Below are 20591 nucleotides of genomic sequence, written 5' to 3'. Positions count from 1 at the left end.
GGCCAGACATTGGGCCCAAGAATGTTGTTGCTGTTGATGTTGTTGCGGTTACAGGAATGCACATAGCTCAAAGTAGTTGCAAACAAAACATTTGGATTAAATGATTGAGTGCAGCATGCAATAACAACAACAACAACAACGACGACGACGACGGCAGCCAAAGAAAGCAAGTCAGCACCTGAGAAGCGCAGAGAGCGGCGCACGATAGCGCTGCATGCTTGAGCGAATCGCAGAGAAAGCTCGCTAGCTGGGTGGCCTTATGATCTCTGCTATAATATCATGCTTTGGCCTTAAAACAGCAATGTTAATTAAATTGTGAGGATAGAAAAGTAAAAAGCCGAGAGCTGAGAGCTGAGAGCTGAGAGCTGCAATGCGTCCGGGAGCGGTCATTAATTCATATCAAAAGGGTAATTGAAAACCGCATAAATTAAGCAAAATGCACTTTTTATGCTCGCCGCGGATTCGTGTGTGTTATCCCAATGGGAATGCGCGGCTTTGACATTTGGCTGCATTATAGTTTAATCTTATTAAAATATTTATATTTATTTAAAATATGCATGCAATTTGTTAATTTAACTGCCGCTGCGTTTGCTGTTTCACATTTATTTATGCCACGAGCTTTTTTTAATTGTCATCTTTGTCGTTTTATTTTTTGTTTTTTTTTTTTTTTGTTTTTGCATTTTTGCATTTTTTTGTGGCAGCCACTGCGCTTAATTGCATTTCGCATATGAATTAATGAATTTTTTATCAGCGCACACACATGCACCGCCTCCATCGACGACTCAAATATGCAAACATCATTTATTGCATTTCATTTTATTTTATTTCATATATTATTTTTTCATGGCAACTGATAATAGAATAAAACAAAAAACAACACGCGCCAACCGCAGCGATTTTTGTTGATTTTTTTGTTTTTATTATTGGATTTACTTTTTTCAATACTGCCTATATTTAATTTCATTTGTGGTTGCCTCTGCGACAGGGATAGCTATACGTACTACACTGCGAAAAGAGACGGCAAAAGCGAGCGAGCTGAAACTGAACTAACGAATCGCAGCATCAAAGTTATGTAATTGATGCCATATGCCAGCTGAAAGCACTCTTTAAATATTATTTATAAATTCTAAAAACCTACTCAAGTCACGTGATTAATATGCGCCAACCTCTCTCCCCCCTTCTCTATCTGTCTCTCAGTTCCAATGAACTCTTATCAGACAGCTTTTGATCTGCTTTCGAAAGGCAAACGCAACTTATCTATTTTGCAGATGAAGTTTCCTCGGAAAAGGGTTCCATTTCACAACGTGTATGACACGAATTTCCTAGTTTCATTAAAATGCAATTAATATAGGTTTTCAGCACATTTCTGCCCTGGGCTGCCAACTACAGTGTCTTCGCTCTTAACTAAAATTAGGGTGCGTCATAATTAATAATACCCAATGCTCGACAATTACGCACATGGGTCAGCAAAGCATTTCATTAACTTTACATTAAATGCTTATGTGTGTGCGTGTGTGTGTGTGTGTGTGAGCCAACTCAGTGCAATTGCACAAAGCCAAAACAGTGTCAAAGTGGAGGGAGCTGAGACACGTGTAGAGCAACAACTACAAGAACTAGCAACAAAAAGAAGTTAACTGTTACACACACACACTCACACACACATTAATCTATACATATATAGCTATGTTTGTTGTACATATAACTCAATCCATTAACGTTTTGATAAAGGATCTTTATGACGACACTCCAAGCGACGGCAGCAATCATCATCAGTAGCAACAACAACAACAGCCATTGCTTTGGTACGTGTCAGTTGGTAAGAAAACATACAAACCACACCACACCACAGACACACACACACACTCGCACACACATCGAGTGAAAAGTAATTGCGTTTAAATGCGTTTACATTAAGCCAAAATGCAGGCCGAGCCAAGTTGGACAGTCGCTTGGCCTAATTGCAGCATGCCATACCCATGTATGTATGTGCCTATGGGTGTGTGTGCGTGTGTGTGTGTATCTATCAAGGACAATTATTATTACACTTGTAATGTGACCATTAATGGCATTATTAATGCAAACGTTCACATTCACAACTCCCAAGAAACGTTTCAGCGAGTTACACAATTTCCGGGCCAAGCACACGGTTTATAGATATAGACACATACATATAGATAGATAGCTGTATATATCTAGCAGTTTCTATGCATCTATCTGACTGACGGCGACTTTACGACATGCAAAGCCAAAGCTAAACACTTTATCTGCTCCCTCTCGGCCCCACTGTGCCCGTTCAGTTGGTCTCAGTTTACGACTTTTTAATAGTTCTCACATATTTTTTATAGATTTTTCTACGCCCGCTTTCTTGTGGTCTTTCCGTAGACTGACTCTCTCTCTCTTCTTGTTGTTGTTGTTGTTTTGGGCCAGCACATAAAATTGATTTCCTTTTGGCAGTCGAGAACCCGGGCGTTTACTCTTTCGCCTGTCATAAAATTTATGTTTATGTCGTAAAATTTAGTTCGATTTTTGTGGCTGTTTTTGCTGCATGCCTTTTGATTTCATTGCTTGTCATTGCAGCGCACTAAAAAGAAGAAGAAACAACAACAACAGCAGCAGCCGACCACACCAGGTGCCACAAAGGGTTCGCATTTCGCACAGACCACGCGGCACAGAGCAAAGCCCCAGCAAATAAGGACGAGAAACTGCCAAAAAAAAAAAAAAAAAAACTTGTCGCTTGCTGATATAAACAAACGACTTACATTTGTTTTTATTACACACCTTTTTTGGGAGGGGCGGCGAGGGCGTGGCGGGCGGTTTGGGTAGTAGATTCTAGTTATTTTAATGCACATTTTGTAGGCAATTCCAAATTAGGCAATGTTTGGCCCTTTTATGTGGGCCAAGTACTCAATGGCTGCTGCTGCGCACATCATCAAGGTGTGCTGGGCGGAGTAAGATTGGCGGATGGATCCATTTGGGTGGTTGGTTTTTCTTTTTGCCCTGCCGTTGCTGTTGCTGTTGCTGTTGCTGTCGTACTTATAAAAAAGTAATTTTCTCATTTCTTGTTCAGTTCGAGGCTTTTTGTATATTAGAAGGAATGGCTTTATTTATTTCTTATATGTAAGTGGCGGCAAAAGTTTTTCCCTGCCATCTCCTTTGCTTTTACTTGTCTTCCTTTTGGGCTCCTTTTTTTCGTTTTGCCCGGGCGCCGTTAAATTGGCAAGTTTGTTGTGCTTAGTTTGGGCCTCGCTGCTGGAGCACATAAATTAGAGGCACAAATTAGAAATTATGTGCGCATTTAAATGTGAAGAGGAGCTGCAGCCTTAGTCGGTTAGTCAGTTCGAGTTCCATATGTTGGCTCGGGCTTGTCCTCTCTACTAATGAAATGGCTGCGTGCCTGCGCCTGTGCCCCGGCCTCGGCCTCGGCCTTTTACTCAAACTCAATGAATATTTGAAGAGGCAGCAACCAGCAGCCTACAGCCAGCAGCTAGCAGTCAGAAAGCAGGCGAAAAAAAAAACCAAACAAAATGAAACTTTTGCCACGGCGCCATTTGGCGCTACAAAAGATATTTTTCCATTGAAAGCATTGCAGGCAAAAGTTGTTTAAATTTAGCCAACCAACACATGTGTCTGCAGTGGGTGGGGATCGCAATGTGGGGTTGAGGCTTGGGGGTTGGGGGTGTCAGCAGACGGGGCAACAACACAAAATATAAAACACCAATGTGCCACCATTTGTGTTCTTTAGGTTGTTGTCTTTGTCGTTGTCGTTGTCGTCTTTTTCGGACATGGGACAATTGGCGCTGATATTATAGAGGCGCTACAAGAGCTGCCAAATGACACAAAGACAAGTTCAACGATCTACATTGTAAAGCGAGGCGGTTGGGGGCACAGAATATATGGCATTGATCACTCTATATATCTTATATATGTCTCAGATGTCTATATATAGCTTATAGACTGTAGATATAGTGATAAGCAAGCCATTTGCTATACACCTTTCTGCCAGGATCCTCCTTTTGATACTTGAAGTCCTGCCTCAGCTATTTTCTGCTCGTTAGTTTCGAGTTCGACAACTTCATTTCCGTTTTTGGGTGCCTCAGTGCTCATTATGCCCTTCGGGTTTCCTACCCCTCAATAATAGCAGCTAGAACTGTATGTTTTACTAATGTCGTTCATCATTAGGCTAGTCTACCACTTACTTACTGCAGAGTGCCTAGAAGCATATTTACCACAATGTTTTCTACACGTTGTCTTCCTGTTGACGCAAGATAATTTGGCTGGCTTGTCTGTTTGCCTGTTTGCTCCGCGCTCCCATTACAAAATGTCAAAAATTTCCCAAACACGACACGCCCCTGAAACGAGCCGAGCAAAACGCCCACGACACGCTCCCGTTGCCACTTAATAGAGAATTGGAATGCTCGTAGGTGGCATAACAACATGGTAATGTTAATGGTGGAAAACGGCCAGGCAGGTAGTTATGTAGGTGGATCGGTGGTTAGGCGGTTGGGCTGACTGCTGGCTGTTGGGTTTGGGTCTGGGTCTGGGTCTGGCAGGTGGCTACGCCCAGCCAAAGCGCATAATTTGTCATTGAATGTTTGGTTTTGGACTGCCTCTAGCCTGCGTCGCTTGTTGGCCAGAACAGCAGCTAATGTCTTAGGTGTTGCCTGTTTGCGTAAAAAACGGTATTGCTACCCCCACTTAACGGGGACGGAGCTGCTCTAGCGTCTCAACTAATGGGCGTGTGTGCGTGTGTGTGTGTGTGTGTATAGCTACTCGAGATATTTTGTCCAGCCTATACCATTTGTTGCTTAATTTGCGGCTTACGTTTAAAAAGCATTTAGTGGACGGGCAAGCGCTGGGGCAGAGTGCGGTACAGTGGCTACCATAAAAACGTGTCCACTTGCTATCTCGGGTCGCAAAGTTCGCTACCATTTAATGCACACACATATAGCCATATAATTATAATTGCTGATAAATGTTTCATACTAATAAACACTTAAAGCGAACGAACCTCCCGTCCGACATGGAGCTAACGATGACGACGTCGCCGGCGTGTGACGCTAATGACACTTGGCGTCGACGTCGACGTCGACGCTGGCAGCGGGCAAAAATGGAATGATTTGTGTGAGAGATTGCATGCCTTGCAGTGATTTGTGATTTGTGTGTTGAGAAATGCAATTTTAAACGGGGGGCACCAACAGTCAGCAGCAGCAGCAGCAGCAGCCAGCAGCAACTGGCGACTTGATAAGCCACTGTCATCAGCAGGCTGCACTTTTTGATAGCTCTATTAAAGGCAAACGACTGTTTTGTTGCTGTGGCTGGTGTTCGGGGCTCCTTCATTTATACAAAATGGCGATATATTATTGAAGTTGCAAATTTGTTGCGAGCGAAATAAATGTGAAAATAATGAATAATAAAAGTCAAGAAGAACATGATTTTTTATGACTGACGCGTCTGTTGAATGAGTGCGAAAAAAAACCAAGTGCAAAAGGCCTTGTCTGACTTGACAAGACACAAACACACAGACAGACACACACGCGTTATCAGCATACGGTTACTGTGTGAAAGCCCAGTGGCCAACTGATACAGTTCAGCTGTGACTAATTTATGGGGAGGCCAGTGTAGCACAGATCATAACTATATTACGGCGATAAGTCTTGCAGCTAGACAAATTCAAGTCAAAGTCACGGGAGCAGCCCATGTAAAACGAGTCGCTTTTTAACAAAAGATAGAAAAAAAGTGGAATATGAAAATTTCATGCCTCAAAACATAAGCAAAGGAAGTTTGTATTTTGTCTGCACGCGGCGGCAACCCTCGCAACAAGCAACAAAAGCACCCAAGTTGTTGTCTTTGTTGGTGTTGCTTGTTTGTCAACTATGCTGCGACCTCTGCCAGTGACAGAGTCCAAGTCGAAAACGGAGTTTTCCCTGCTGGTGTTGATGATTTTGTTGATGTGCTCGTTGAGTTTGATGTGGCAAGAGCGCTAAAACCCGAGCCCGAGCCCGAGCCCGACGACCGTCGCTCGCCATGGCAAAAAGTATATAAAAGCGAGCCCAATCCCAGGTCTGGGAAATTCGATGCGCATTCTATTCATTGGCGTGTCGGTCCTAGAAATATGATAATGTGCCAGCAGCAAGAGGAGCAGCAACCAAATATGCAACAGTCAGTTCGTAAATTTTCATTGTAAAATAAGAGCTGAGACTGTGTGTGTGCGTGTGCTAGGGGATGAAGATGTATTGCCTTTTGTGCAATTTGACGTAATGTTACATAAGCTCTCTCTCGCGCTCCCTCTCCTTCTCTGGCTCTATCTGTATCTATGGGCTGAGCTGGGGTGGCGGACTCATTATGAAAGGCGCAGGCAACATCGAATTTCTGTTTCAATTTTTATGATTGTGAACTTGGCCAGGGTACGTGCGGCAGCTGGTGCCCCTTTTGGGATTGGTTTTTTGCTCTTGCATTGCTATCGAGCTCGGGTTCAGGGTGTGCAGATACGCAACAACAGATATGGGTAATTTTTGGCAGCCGTGCGAGCGTTTCTATTCAAAAGTTGTTTAATGCGTAAAATTTTAATTTTTTTATCGTCGTTTGAGTTGTTATTGTTGGATGTTGTTGTTGTTGTTATTGTTGTGCCACGTTGGTGGCGGAAATTGTGTCAGCATTTGACAAAAGAGTTAAAAAGTTGTGGGAAAGGCAGATGCTGGCATCACAAGATTGACTGATGCTGAGGTGTGAATGGATATTTGAGTCTGGGTGCAAAGCGACTAGAGTAGAGGACTATGAATAAATAAAAGTATGTGTTTAAAAGCGATATGAGTTCCAGTTCTATATCTAGACTAGATCTAGACTAGTTACGCTACAAGATTATTTGATAACGAAAAGCTTTTAATCTGCGCCTGCTCCAAGCTGACTTCCGCCCGTGTTAAATCACTGCAAGAGCCTTTTACCAGATACTTTCTGATAGAGCGTCCCCGCCCCAGCTGCTGTCAAACGAAGCAAATGTAATACTATTAAAAGCCAGCCAGCAAAAATGCTCAAAAAAATGCTTTCACATTACAAAGCAAACAGAAAGAGATGGGCAACGAGAAACTCTCAGGCTCTGCGGCCATGTGAACGAGAAACTGTCGGCCAGGCAAATGAAAATTGTCTAATTGTGCGTGGTAAGATAACAAACAGCCAACGGCTAGAGGGCCAGAGCTTCCTGTTATTGTTATTGCTATTGTTCCTACTCAGCCTGAATGATGTTGTTGTTCTTGCTGCTGCAGTCGTAACACATTTCATCAATGTAAATAAGCAAAAATTGGGCGACAGCAGCTACAAAGATAATCGCCTTAGTAGCCAGAGCGAAAAGTGCACTCCAGGTCATGGATGTGAATGTGGCATTAAGGCCGCAATGACAACAACAAGCTGCCACACACACACACAGACAGAGAGAGGGAGGGGCAGAATATGCAACCCCTCGTTACTTTAAAACTGTAACAATTGGCAATTGTGTGGGTCTTGCGGCTTGACAAACGCTAAGCACAGAGCACCGAACGCTGAGCACGGAGCGGAAAGGATAACACGCACTTCTGAGGCTGCCCCACGCCATGAAAGTTAATTTACGTCACGCAGCATTTTCAATCAATGTCAGTCGGGGGTTAGCTGCCGCCGAAGGGTTGTGGACTAAGGGCTGAGGTCTCAGGGCTGATGCCTGATGGCTAAACTCTAAGGGCTGGTCGCCCGCTGTTCTTGTTTATTTTCATTTTCGCAGCTAAGGCAATCAAATTGATCTCGTTTTGATTTGCATTTAAGCGACACTTGACGAGCGACATGGCCGCGTTTCGAATGTAAATATGCACACAGACCTTAAACATATTTTCATAGCTGACAACGCTGACATTTATCGCCTGGTTTGGCTCTTTAATTGCGCATTAACTGTTGCGCCAAAAGCAAAAAAAAAAAAAAAAACAAAAACGGAAAATGAAATGAAAAATACAGACGTTGAGATCCGTCATCATCGCCATCAGCATTTTGGGCAGGTCACAGAGCACACGAACACAAAGAGATATACAAATATTTTTTAATTGAATGCAACGCTGGTACGCGCGACGTGAACGTTGGACGTTGATGAGGGTGCCCTATAATTATATAGACCCAAAGACTAACTCTCAAAACTGAATCGAGACTGACACGAAACTGTCTGCCCGGCTCGACTGATACTGACTTGTGCCTTTCCAGCAACTAATTGCTGGGATTATTTATTTATGGAAATCTATCTAGGCAAAAGTCGTCGCGTTGACGCCCCTAACAATTTCGATTACGACGATTCCAGCAATTAAGCGGAGCAAAGAAAAAGACAGAGCCAGAGACCAGCCGTTTCACGCTAGCCAACCTCCACTCAATACGGTCCTAAGCATAGAATGACACTCTTCTACTCAACATGGTGCATCAATTAGGAACTCTAATTGTCTTTGTACTGACTTCAGCTCCTGCTTTCTGAGCATCAATTTCCTTTCTGCTGTTTTCCCGAGCGAACTTTAAGTCATTTATTAAAGCAAAGTATTTTGTCGCTCATAATTTAGGGACCTTAAATACTTGATTTGTTTTGTCATTTTCTTCATCTTTAGGCAATTGCCTGACCTCATAAATTAGAGCAACTTGAACATTTGCACACAAGTTAAACTTGCGTCAGCCAGAGGACACATCCTTGTGCTACGTTTTCTTTATGCTTTCTGCGAAAAATTCCTGTCAAAATTGATAAAAATCACATTTTCCATTTGAATAACATTTTACGAATTCGTGCATAAAATTACGGCAACCCTCGACGGCGGTTGCTACCCCAACCAGATTCCTCTGCCAGCTCTTGCGTGTGCACTGGAATTTGTGCAGCAGCAGTGAATTTCTTTGGTAACCACATTCCTGGACTGCTGCCTGCCTGACTGCCTCTGGTCTGTCCGCTTGTCTGCGTGTCTACTTAAAATGTAGAAAATATCTATTTGCTACGCCCGAAATACGCGCAGCACAATTGCTCGGCTAAGGGAAATGATGTGAACTCGACGAGCAACGCGAAAATTTCTTATCACCATGGCAAAAACTCAAATGAACATTAAAATTTGCTCGCTGCCCGCAAAACTTATTCAACTGTAGATAATTTTCATTCGCACAGATGCAGCCTCTCTCAGACGCCCATTGAAGTGCAGCTTCAACTGCCTCGACTGTGCCAAAATTTCATTTGTCTACAAAGTAACTCGACATGTAGATAAATCAATCAAAATGCTTCAAAAACAAAAGGAAACAAAAAAAGAAGACATCTCGTAAAACGCGCCACAAAAGTCGGCTAGAATATTTTTGTGGCAAATATTTTGTTGTTATTGTAGTAGTCGGCTCACTTTAAAGTTTTTGTTTTTGCTTTTTGCTTTTGGCGTCAAGTCCAGCGAATCGGCTGTTGGGCTGTTTGGCTGTGTGAGCAGCAGTGAGCGCCTCCTTCTGCCAGTAAAAATCATCGCTGGGCTTGAGAGCGCGTCATTTGGTCTATGGCCGAAAAGTATTACCGTCTTCGAAAACTAAAAACTTAAAACTTAAAACTGAAAACTGAAAACTGAAAAACTGAAAAGTGCATTATCACCATGGACCACTCGAGGCAACACCAGCCAAGACGACGAGTGGCCCGGAGAGTGTCTCTTTCGAGTGGTGTTTGCGCCGAACGCGCTTTTGTTTTCTTGCCGGCAACAGAAAAACACATAAAAATATTTTGCCTATCACCATAAATAATTCAACGTGGAGTCCAAGTCCAAGTGACGATGCCGAGCATCGAGCACCGTAGACCAGTCTACGAGCTACGAACATAAAAATCTTCAAAAAGAAGCGCCAAGTGCGAAGTTGTTGTTGTGGTTGTTATTATTGCTGCTGCTGCTGCTGTTGTTGTTGTTGTTGTTGCTGCTGCACGCACTCAAAATATTGAAAAATCTCTCGGTTGCCACAACTTTTGAAGTGAAGACTCTGCAACATGCAAAAGACAGGCAGTCTACGAGTCGCGGCTTAGGGATGTCCCTAAGTATCTCTCAGTCGCACTTGCTGCTTGTACTTATACGTGTGTGTGTATGTCTGTGTGTGTGTGTGTGCTTAAGCTTTGAGCCGCGTTACTGTTTACTGAAGTAGTTGTTCGCCCATAACTTTAGCTACAAACTGCCGCAGCAACACTTCAAGCTGAAGCAAACAACATAATCAAACAGCCGGCAAAGCGACAAATCATGCCAAAGGTGTAAAGAGCATACACTCTGCGCATAGCTCAAAGAATACCTGCATATACATTATATATTTATTTGACTCCAAATGTCAAAATCAACTACTCAGCTTACTCAATGGCCAGTGAACAATATTGCTCAGTTAGACGTGAACGATACATTTCACTGAATTATTTACCAGAACTCAACTGTTTTATATTCATGTGAAGTCTAACTACAATTTGCAGCTGGAATGCCTAAATATGTGTAAAATAATCAAAGGTTGAACACTTACCAGGGTCTGATGTATCTAAGACAGGTGGCTGCTGTGATAATGGACCAGGTGTACTACCAGCGCCCGGCGAGCGAGCATCATCGTTCATTGCGCCCCCATAGGACAGCGATGAGCTGGGCGGCCGCTGTAACATAGAAAGAGAGAGAAAGAAAGAGAGAGAGTGAGTTTATATTATTGGATCGATCAAGACGCGACTGTAGTATACTAATAGATATATACAACTCGAGGCACATACATATTTATATACACAAGCTACACATTGATCAAGTTGGCAAGGCATGCGTTAGGTGTTTGTTAGAATTAGTTACAAATTGCTTATAAATGTCGCTTTAAATTGACACACCAACCATAAAATGGGCCACATAAAACTGGACATACAATCAATATAAAGTCGCAGACAACCAAGATAGCAGCGAGTCAATGTCTGTTGTCTGTTGCTGTTCGTGTCGCTGACTCCGTCAGGTCTGTTCCAGTCCGACTCTGAGTTTTACAGCCTGAGTCTAAGCTTGAGTCTGAGTCTCAGTCTGAGTCTGAGTCTTCGTCTGCACGACTGTCAAGTTGTCAAAACTGCCATGGCTTGGCCATATTATGGCCTAACAAATGCCCAAACAACGATCGTGGCCTAGGCCTAGACCAACAACAACATCGTGTGCAAATATATATATATATATATATATATATAGTATATATATACATATGTATTTATAAGTTATCAAATTAATATGCAGCAACTGGCTCTGCTTTGGCTCTGCCTTTGACTTTGCCTGTGCGTCTTCTAACTAGGAGTAGAGGCACAACAGCCTCGTCATCTTTAGCTTTGCGACGTCGCGTCGTGAACGATGGCGGCATATTAAGCGCGGACTGCAGATACCAAAAATGTCAATGTCCAGGCTGGCCAGAGCACTCATAGCCACATAGCCATGTAGCCATATAGCCAGAGCTATAGCCATATTTTTAGCCAGCACGTCGTTGCCTCTGAAAGCCCTGCTCGAAATCGATCGGTAACAGCAATTTAAATTCTGCTAATAACGACGAAATTTGTTGTCGCTCGAAGAAGTCAACAAACATTAATTTCATGCACGTGTACACAAATACACACAACTGTAGCAGTAATGTATGTGTGTGCATGTACTGACCCTACCTCAGCCAGCTCACAAAAGTCCATCGCTCACAATTTTTAACCATTAAATTATTATTTTCCCAAGCTCGTAAAAATTCTTGACTTTCGAATACATTGAATTTTGAGTGTGCGTACGGCAATTTTTGATTCATTTGGCATGCAGAGCGCATCGCATGTGTTTTCGCTAAATATTTGTTAAATCGCATATTAATAGCGCCCCGCTATAGACAATCCAAATATTATGACTGTGCGAGTGGGCGTGGGCGTGGGTCTGGGTGTGGGTGTGGGTCTGTATGTCTCTCTAAGCGCGCAGCTGGAGGGCGATTGAACAAAGTTATAATCATATTGCAGTTTTTATGATTGTTGCATACAAAAGCAAATACAAAATTGGTTTGATTTTCGAGGACCAACTAAAGTGGGGGAGAAATATAAAATAAAAGTTTTTAATATATATAAATATTAGAGAATTTATAGCCTCGCATATAGAGAAGTTTCCTATCAGACTTATCGTCTCAGAGCTAACAATTGTCCGTTCTCTTCAGTCACATAATTTATACAATTTATTCAAATTATTATTTTTATGGCTATGAAGGCGCGTTGGCTTGTTGCCAATTTGTCTGAGTTGTCGTTTAATTCCTGGTTCGAAAAATTGCTAATTTGGCAATCAATGTATTAATTATTGGCTACGCTGTCTGCATTTGAAAGCATTGAATTGTGGCACTTTTCTTTTTCTTTCATTTCGAATGCAAGTTGTCTCTCTCTCTCTCTCTCGCTCTCTCTGTCCGTTTGAGCTATGAGGTGTCTCTTGATAGACGCATAAACAATTTGCAACCTAAACGGATACGACTGGCTAGTCGATAGGCCCGAAGCTTCACAGCAATTGTCGTTTTGCTTTTCTTCTCCATTCTCGTTGCTAGCTTTATGGGCTATAAAAAGCGGGGCAACCGCAGCCTAATTTGTGGCTCATTAAAGCGAGCAAATGAAACTATTTAATTAGCTGCATTAAAAGATAAAAAACGGAGAGCAGAAATCAGAATCAAAGTGAAACAAAGGGCTGCATTTTCCCAACCAAAACTTTCCTTTTATGAGTGGCATGTTGGCCGAAATTTGATAGGGCTGTCGGCCTTTCAGAGAGTTCGAGTCGAGTCGAGTCGAGTCGGTCAGCTTTTCGAATCTTTCACACTTGCCGCACACACTTTAGAGTTGAAGGTTCTTCTGGTCGGTCTTCGAGCTATTGAAATTGTATCGAGTTACCTGAACACGGCGAGTGTTGCAGATAGCCGCATGCGGCCTGCGGCAGGCGGCATGCGTCGTGCTAAATGCCAGTCGCGCTCCTTGAAAGGATAGGCACAGGACAGCAGCGGACGCACTGGACCCGGTGCTGGGTAACAGAGCTTATCGATGCGTGCATTAATTACATTTTCAATTAACAAGCGGCATGGAAATTAAGCTATCGAATTGCCATTGGCACGACTCGAATGGCTGTCGCTGTTTTGCTGTTTTGCTGCTGCTTATCGCATTGCATGTCCTGCGACAATTATTATCAAATATTGGTTTTTATTTAAATGATGAGGGCCGAACTGACGCTTTCACTATTAATGAAATTGAGCTGAGGCAGCTCGCTCCCTCCTGGCCACACTCGGGCACGACACTCGCCAGCATGCCATGTCACTTCGCATCACGTAATGTTGCTGTTGCCCCCCCTTTCCCAAAAAACAAAACTTTTTCACTTTGCGTCCCTTTGGGTGCATTAAAATGATCAAGAAACAATTTTCGTTTACCTTTTTGGCGCTGAGGGGTTTGGGGACGTTCGCCATCTACTTGGGGGTTTGGGGACCTGACAGCCGCCTGCCAGCCAAATTATTTATTTATCAGCTAAAACGCAGCGTCAATAAGCAAAATGGCGTTGCCAGCTCTTTAAATTTTTGATGATGCCACACCGCTCGACTGCTGCCAGACATGACAATCGTGTTGTTTAAAAATTTAAACGTGCCGCACATTAAACAACCGCAAAGTTGTGCTCTCGCATAAAATGTAATCGCCCCAAAATGAACAACAAACAGCTAAGCAACAACAACAACAACAACCACTTGGTCAATTGCTGTTGCCAAACTTTTGTTTTGTTTGATTGCCCAAACACTTCATTATGTGGCGTATCTTCCGCTCTTCTGGCCACCTCCCTCTCTCGCGCTGCTTTCTACGACTCTGGTCAGCTTTCCAAGTGACTTGGCTAAGTCGGCTCAGCTGCCGCATAATTGCTCCTCGCCCAAGTCAGCGCCGCGTGCCGTATCCGCCCAGCCGAAAAAAAGGAGGAAAGCCGCGCAAGGAAATTCAGGAGTCAAAACATGCAATTTTCGCTAGAGATTCGGCTATATAATTTACTAGCTGGCAATCACAGTGCTTCCATGCGGCCGTTAATCACTACAATCAACAGTTAGTAGAGCCCGAGCCCTCAGTGCTCGGCGCTCACCCCGACTCGCCACACACTACAAACAAAACAATCAAATTATGGTGAATGGGAGCAGAACTTTTTGAGCGCGTGGGAAGTCGCATTTTCCTTTCGACTTGCGAGAGTGGGCGTGGCAGCGCGTGTGCCATCTCGTTGCTGTTGTTATGATTGTTACTCATTTGCTGATGCGACACGGCACCAGAGCTCAGGACTCTGAACAGTAATTGCCCTGCAGCATTTGCCGCGTGCATTTGACATTTCGGCCCTGGGAAAGGGAAATGGGAAATCGTAAGAGGAATGCTATTTAAATTGGACTGGTATTTACAGCTGAGATATCTGCCGCTGTTGCTGCCTAAGGGCAACGAGGATTAGGCTATGCTCGTTTTCACAATTAAAAACTGCAGCTTAGCATTTGGACCAGACCCAATAATCATTGTCCTGCCTCAGTTGCCCCTTTGCCTGTGGGCCTTGAAGCACTATTTGTTCAGCCTCGAAAGTGGACGTGAAACATATTTTTCTGTTTGTGTACAAACACTCACAAAGCGACAGCAGCAGATTGACTAAGAACCACACACACACACGTACACACACACGCACACGCAGACATTCGCATCCATATCCTTAGAACAAATAATTAAATCCTTTTTACATGGCCGCACAGGCTGAAAGTTTTTCGCTTGGTTTATGTTTCTGATGCGGTTCGGGGCGAACAGCAGAGAACCCCAAATAGCAATCCGTATAAACCCCGACGGCTGTTTGTTTTGATGGATTTGTTGTTTGGCATTGGCATTGCCGGGGCACACAAAAGCTTGTGTTTGTCTGTTTGTGTCGTGTTGGTTGTTTCTGTTCTTGTGGTTTTAGCGCCCCGGAGCAGCGCTTAGCCGCAGCCCAAACTCAATTCTAAGGCTCCCATGCCGCAGCCCCATTGTCAGGCAGTCTTTCAGCTGCTTCTGCTTAATTAACGGTATATGCCCGCACCACCAGCCAGTGTGCCACTTCAGCAGTTACTCCACACGTTCGACTTGCCGCTGTTGTTGTTGCCACCTTCTCTGTACTTAATTGCGCGCATGGCATTTAATTGTTTTTCAAATTTGTTCGAGTTGTAAAATGTTCGCTGAATGAAATGAAATGCGTTTTCGTGTGAGTCTCTTCATGTGTGCGCTGTACCGAGCTGTGCCATTTTGTTTAAGGGTTGAATTTTTAATTAAAGTGGCTGGCATCGTAGGAGCATTGCTCCTTGCAAGACCAATCAGACAGCCAGGGGTCGGGTCTGCCAATTCACAATATGGCTGCCTTTTGGGGTTGCCCTCGACGCTAACAGTCGACACGCAAATTGCTACACTCCAAGCAGATTTTCCACACACACACACATGAGTGTGTGTATGCCAGCAAGTGCCAGTGAGTACAGGCTATAATTTCAATCAAATTGCAAGTTAATTACACACAATTATACCACACACACACACACACAAGCACATGCACAGGTGGCTCTAGACAGAGACAGCTACATACATGAGTGGCAGCTTGTTTTGTCTAAGTTATATGCTTCAATTTAAATTCCGTTTAAAGTTTAGTTTAATTTTCACTTAAAACAGAACATGATTTGGAAAATGTGATCGCAAGTAAAGTTAATACAGCCCAAGCATATATTTCTAAGAACTTGTCTTGGCTTTGCATAAGAATTAATATTATTATAATTATGTTTTATATTATATATAAACCTAACCTTTGTAACTCTTTCAGCTCTCTCCCTCGCTCTAATACTGTGATTAGAACTCATGAACTAACTCATTGAGCAACGAAATAAAGTTTTGTGTCTCACTAATCAGTTGGTAAAATTTTGATAGTTTTGCTTTTTTCTTTATCTATAGCAGAAGAGATTTGTGTGCAGCTAGTTGGACTGACCAACGGAAGCACTCGAGTAGCTACATGTTAATTTCGTGTAGAAGCACTTGACATAATTGTGCGAGTACTGTGCGTATCTATGCTTCAGATATAATGTTGATCAGATGGGCGTCGTTACTCATACGCAGCGTGGCACAGCGTGACCTGTCCCGCTCAGCTACGGCGTTTGTCTCGCTCTGGGGCACAGGCAATCTTGGACTGCTATCGCAATCGAAAAAAGCACGCCCAAGTACAAGTCTGTGATTAAATATTTATAAGCTGATAACAAATTGAAGCAGGTACCGTAGGTGCTGCCGTCCAAGTACTGCGTTTTTTCGGAAATCTTGTGCAAACAAAGAAATTAGTATTTTGATAATAAAAATTCAGAAGCTACCTGAAATACACAACAAAATAGAAGAAAGGAATGAAGAAAAAATATTAAATAGATAAGCAGAGTGGCGCGCAATTGTGGCTCTATCACTTATCATTTGTTTGACTTTGTTATTATGTTACACAAACAGTGGAAAAGTAACTGAGGCAGAGCCAGAGACTGCCACTGCCACTGCCACTGGCACTGGCACTGGCAGACTGGCCAGAAGGCAGCACGAAGCAAAACTAGATTGGTTTTGGAATTGGAATTGGGATTCGGATTTGGATTCGGATTGGGATTGGAATTGGGCTGTGGCTGCAGACGGAAATGGAGCACGGCTCGAGCCGTTGCTGGAGCTGCACGCGATTCGCCATGGGCATTGTTCACACAGTGTGTCAGGGGTTTATCTGCGACGCAAATCTTGGCTATCAATTTGAACTTTTCGCAAAGCCCAGCCAAAAGAGATTAACATGTGAGCGAGAGCGCGAGCCTGAGCTAGAGACGAGTCGGAGCCGAATGGACTTTGCACTTTTTAATTTGCAACTGACTGCAGTTGTTTGTTGCGGCTGCAATGCAAATAAGATAATTATTCAAATGGCATGTTTCACACAATTCCAACACACATTCTTCCAAGTCCAGACCCAGACCAGTTCAAACGAAGAAAGCTGCCCGGAGGGGCTGGCGATGGGGCTGAGGAGACGTATCACGAAAGGCAATGGAATCATTTTCTTGCCGGCAAAGATATCAAGATAGCGACATGCAAATGCTGCAATGATCGCGCGAAATAGATTTGCATAAGCTGACAGAGCGAGAGAGAGAGGAAGAGAGAGAGCGAGGTTCAGTCTCAGAGCTGTTCGTTGCATGTGAGAACATTAATCGTGTAATTAATTTGATGCATGTGTATGCAAAGTAATTTCATGTAAAGTGTCACACCCGCCCCGGGACCGAAATACGGAACTGGGACCGGGATCCCGCCACATGGGACCCAGCCAAGACCAAGGAGTTTCTCAATTCTTGTAACATGGCGTGCCAAAGACTAAAATCAAACTACATACAAACAGGAGACAAGCAAACAGGCTGGCCGACAGAGAGACAGTGTCAAATAGATTCCGCAGGTAGATAGAGACGACAGCGCCTGGCGTGGAGATTAGCCACATCGTGGTCAGGGATCAGGCCGACATGCCAGTTGCCTGTTCGCCCGTTGCCCGTTCGCCCATTGCCTGACTCGAACGCTCATTTGCAAATTACGTGGACGGCCCGTTGTCAGCGCCCGCGACTGCGACAACTGCTTAAGCAGACATTTTCATTTCGTTTAGCCAGTGAGATTTTATAGATTTGCATTCCTCGAACGAGTATTCGGGCCTGCATGACATATGCAATGTCAGCGCTGACGTGCCAAAATCTCAATCTTTGCATGCGATAAGCACGGCCAAAAGGTGTCGGACACTCCGGCTATCGACCGGCACACATCTTGTTAGCCAGATAAGCCGACATTTGAAATTAGCCAGCCAGCGGATACATGGCCATAGACAAGGCATTACAAGGATTTGTCGCTGCCCGCTGCAGCCCGGAATTGTCGAGTCACATAATGTGAGATTCATATACTACTCGTATTATTGATATAATTCACTGATAAATAGCTCTGGCAGCAGCAGCTCCAAAGTAGATCAAACAGATTCGCAGCCATATAGACTTTTCTTATTGTTACGGCCGCCTCACCTCCAGCTCCACTGCGACCCCAGGTCTAGCTGCAAGCTGAGTAAAAGCCGAAAATACACTTCAGTTAAACAACGCCCCGATTCCAGCTTGGATCGCCCATGCTATAGCATTTTGCCATGTCACGCTTGCTGCGAAGTTCAGCACGCCGCGTATTGTCTTAAAAGGCCTCTAAAAAGGGGCGGCTTGTCTCTAAAAGCCCTGGCCCGCGCCGCACCAGAAACTGAAAGCTGAATGCCGAAACTGTCGCATCATTGCGGCCCGGGCGCAGTAGACTAGAAGACGACGTCGCCATCGTCATTGCGATGACTGGCAGAAAAAATTGGTAAAAAAATGTTAAAGAAGCAGAGAAAGAAAAAGAAACAGAAATCGCGTTCTCGAAGAGTGTTTCCATTTAAAAGGCAACTCTCTTACTGGCGCACTCGTAAATCAGTCGAAAAATCACGTTGGCCAGTGCAAAATCAATTAGACCTGGTCGTGAGGCTCCGGCTTTTGGCCCAGAGAGAGCCATAAAAATTAGAAAATTTGATTATTGCCACACGACGATGCGCAGAGATTCACTCGTCCATTCGGGACGTCCCACTGGGCCCCCGTGCCCAAGCCCAACACCCGGACCAGGGCCATTTGCATATTATCGTGCGGCCGTGGCAAGATGCTTTACAAAAATTTCATTACCCAAACCAAAGGGCATCGGTAGCGGCGTTTAAATGAGTTTATTACGTCTTTTGGCGTTTCGCAGTTTACAGCATTTAGCCAAAAAATACTTCCAGGGTCTGGGCACTGGCTTTGGCTCTGCTAAAGGGGTGTGCAGCGGATTCGTAATGAAATTTCCATAGATTTGCATAAAAAGGCATCGAAACTCAACTCGACTCGGCTCGGCTCGAGTCTGTCACCGGTGAGTGGTGCAGAGATGCCCTAAATTAGATAATGTCTAAATTGGATTTAAAACACGCATTTTGCGGGTTTCCAACGGCTACAGCCAGTGCCCGAGCCCGAGCCAGAGCCAGAGCCAGAGCTGTGAATGTGGATGTGAACGGGAATGAAAATGTAAATGTTCATGTGAATCGGTAGCGCCCATTGAAGACCCATCGAGACAACATCAAAATAACATTAGAAGCGCTTTTCGGTATTTTTTTGCTTTTGCTTTTGCAGTTGTCTTTTTATTCTTTTTGAAAATTGCTTTTGTTTTTGTTGTCTGTGGCGCATTTGAAGGGTTGCAAATGGTGGCAGCATCGTCGCGTCGGCGTGATTTGTATGCAAATGCCGCAGTGGGCGCGACTGGGCGGGGGCTGAACGGAAAATGTATGAAATTTGATTTTTCAAACACTGGAAGGAGTTGTTTATTTGACCAAGAGCTAAAAGCAGCGCCATAAGCCAATTAAATAACTTAATCAAATTATGCTGTAGAAATTTAATAAACCAGCGTGCAGAATATGAATATTTTACTATAAAAATGTCAGTCAGACACTTATAAGGTATTATAAGGAAATATGCAATAAACAATGTATTTTATATACGGAAAGTTAGATCAATGCTTGAAGCGCTCATAAAGACTTTTCTATGGCGCTACGTGCAACTAAATTTTCTACATACTACAAGCGTTGCTCATCTATATTTAATATATATATTTTACTGTTATAAATAATTATTTTTTATAGTTATAAATAATGTTTATGGTAAGCTCTATTTAAATAAAATTCGACAATGATTAGATTCTCATAACAAACTAGATAAATGAGGTACGAAATGCTTATGGAATTACTATATTCTCTGACGTCAACAAGTATTGAGAGCTTACATAAAATTCTGGCGTTAAAAGGTGAATCAAAATATTAATTTAATTAAATTTAATTAAATTTAAACAAAGGGTCTCTGACTAGAATCAGCATACCTCGAACACAAAGGGTTATCATTTATAGAGATCTTCAGCAAAGTTCTGAATGCTTAAGGTCAGCAATTCGTCTAATCAGAAATATTACGAAATTGCTTACGTATTGCAGTAGAGATGATCAACAGATTGACAATAACGTAACGTTGTGACGTAACAAAGTTAACGCTTAAGATATTCGCAGCGGAATGTCAGTTAATTGCAAACTGTTAGAGGCTACGACAGAGAATCGAGCGAGTTCATAAATTCAGTCGGCTTGCCACTTGGCCATTACGTAATTTACATGCGTTGTGGCACCACATGTGTGCCTGTCGGCCGAAGCTATTTACACGTGTTGACGCCAGGACAAGTTCATAAACTAAAGTTTAAGTTTTTGGAGCCGTTGGCTTTGCTGCTTTGATTGCGAGTTTGAGGTGTTTGCGTTACTTTTTTTGTGTTTAGTTTTTTTTGCTGCTTGGCGCTGATTGCGTGGCATTTTTCGCATATTTCTGCTGCACATTTCGTGCAAAACTTAATTATATTAACTGAGTTATTTGCGGCATTTGGCGCGCTGTGACTTGGCCAGGCCGCAAGCAGCGGCACTTGGGCAGGTGTTGTTGCTGTTGTTGCCTTTGTCGAACGACAGAAAATTATGACAACTCAACTTGACTAACTGGTGTGGGGCACTCTC

At 43.4% G+C, this 20591-nt stretch overlaps 1 protein-coding gene across 7 annotated transcripts in view; it reads right to left on the bottom strand.

Annotated features, from left to right (window-relative positions):
• LOC111601805 (homeobox protein homothorax) overlaps positions 1 to 20591 on the bottom strand; it is a 107548-nt gene that overhangs the window by 40825 nt on the left and 46132 nt on the right. For 6 of the 7 annotated variants that reach the window (XM_023318598.2, XM_023318592.2, XM_023318593.2 and 3 more), the window contains exon 7: positions 10495 to 10618. In XM_023318598.2, the coding sequence (XP_023174366.1) occupies positions 10495 to 10618 (124 nt within the window). Of the gene's footprint in view, positions 1 to 10494; positions 10619 to 13395; positions 13484 to 20591 lie in introns of those variants that run through there. The other variant, XM_023318599.2, reaches the window with a different exon arrangement.

Source organism: Drosophila hydei, unplaced genomic scaffold (genome assembly GCF_003285905.1).
Source record: "Drosophila hydei strain 15085-1641.00,03,60 unplaced genomic scaffold, DhydRS2 tig00008137-arrow-arrow-pilon, whole genome shotgun sequence".
Classification (NCBI taxonomy): domain Eukaryota; kingdom Metazoa; phylum Arthropoda; class Insecta; order Diptera; family Drosophilidae; genus Drosophila; species Drosophila hydei.
Note: the sequence above shows the minus strand (reverse complement) of the source record. Positions and strands in the feature narration are given on the sequence as shown.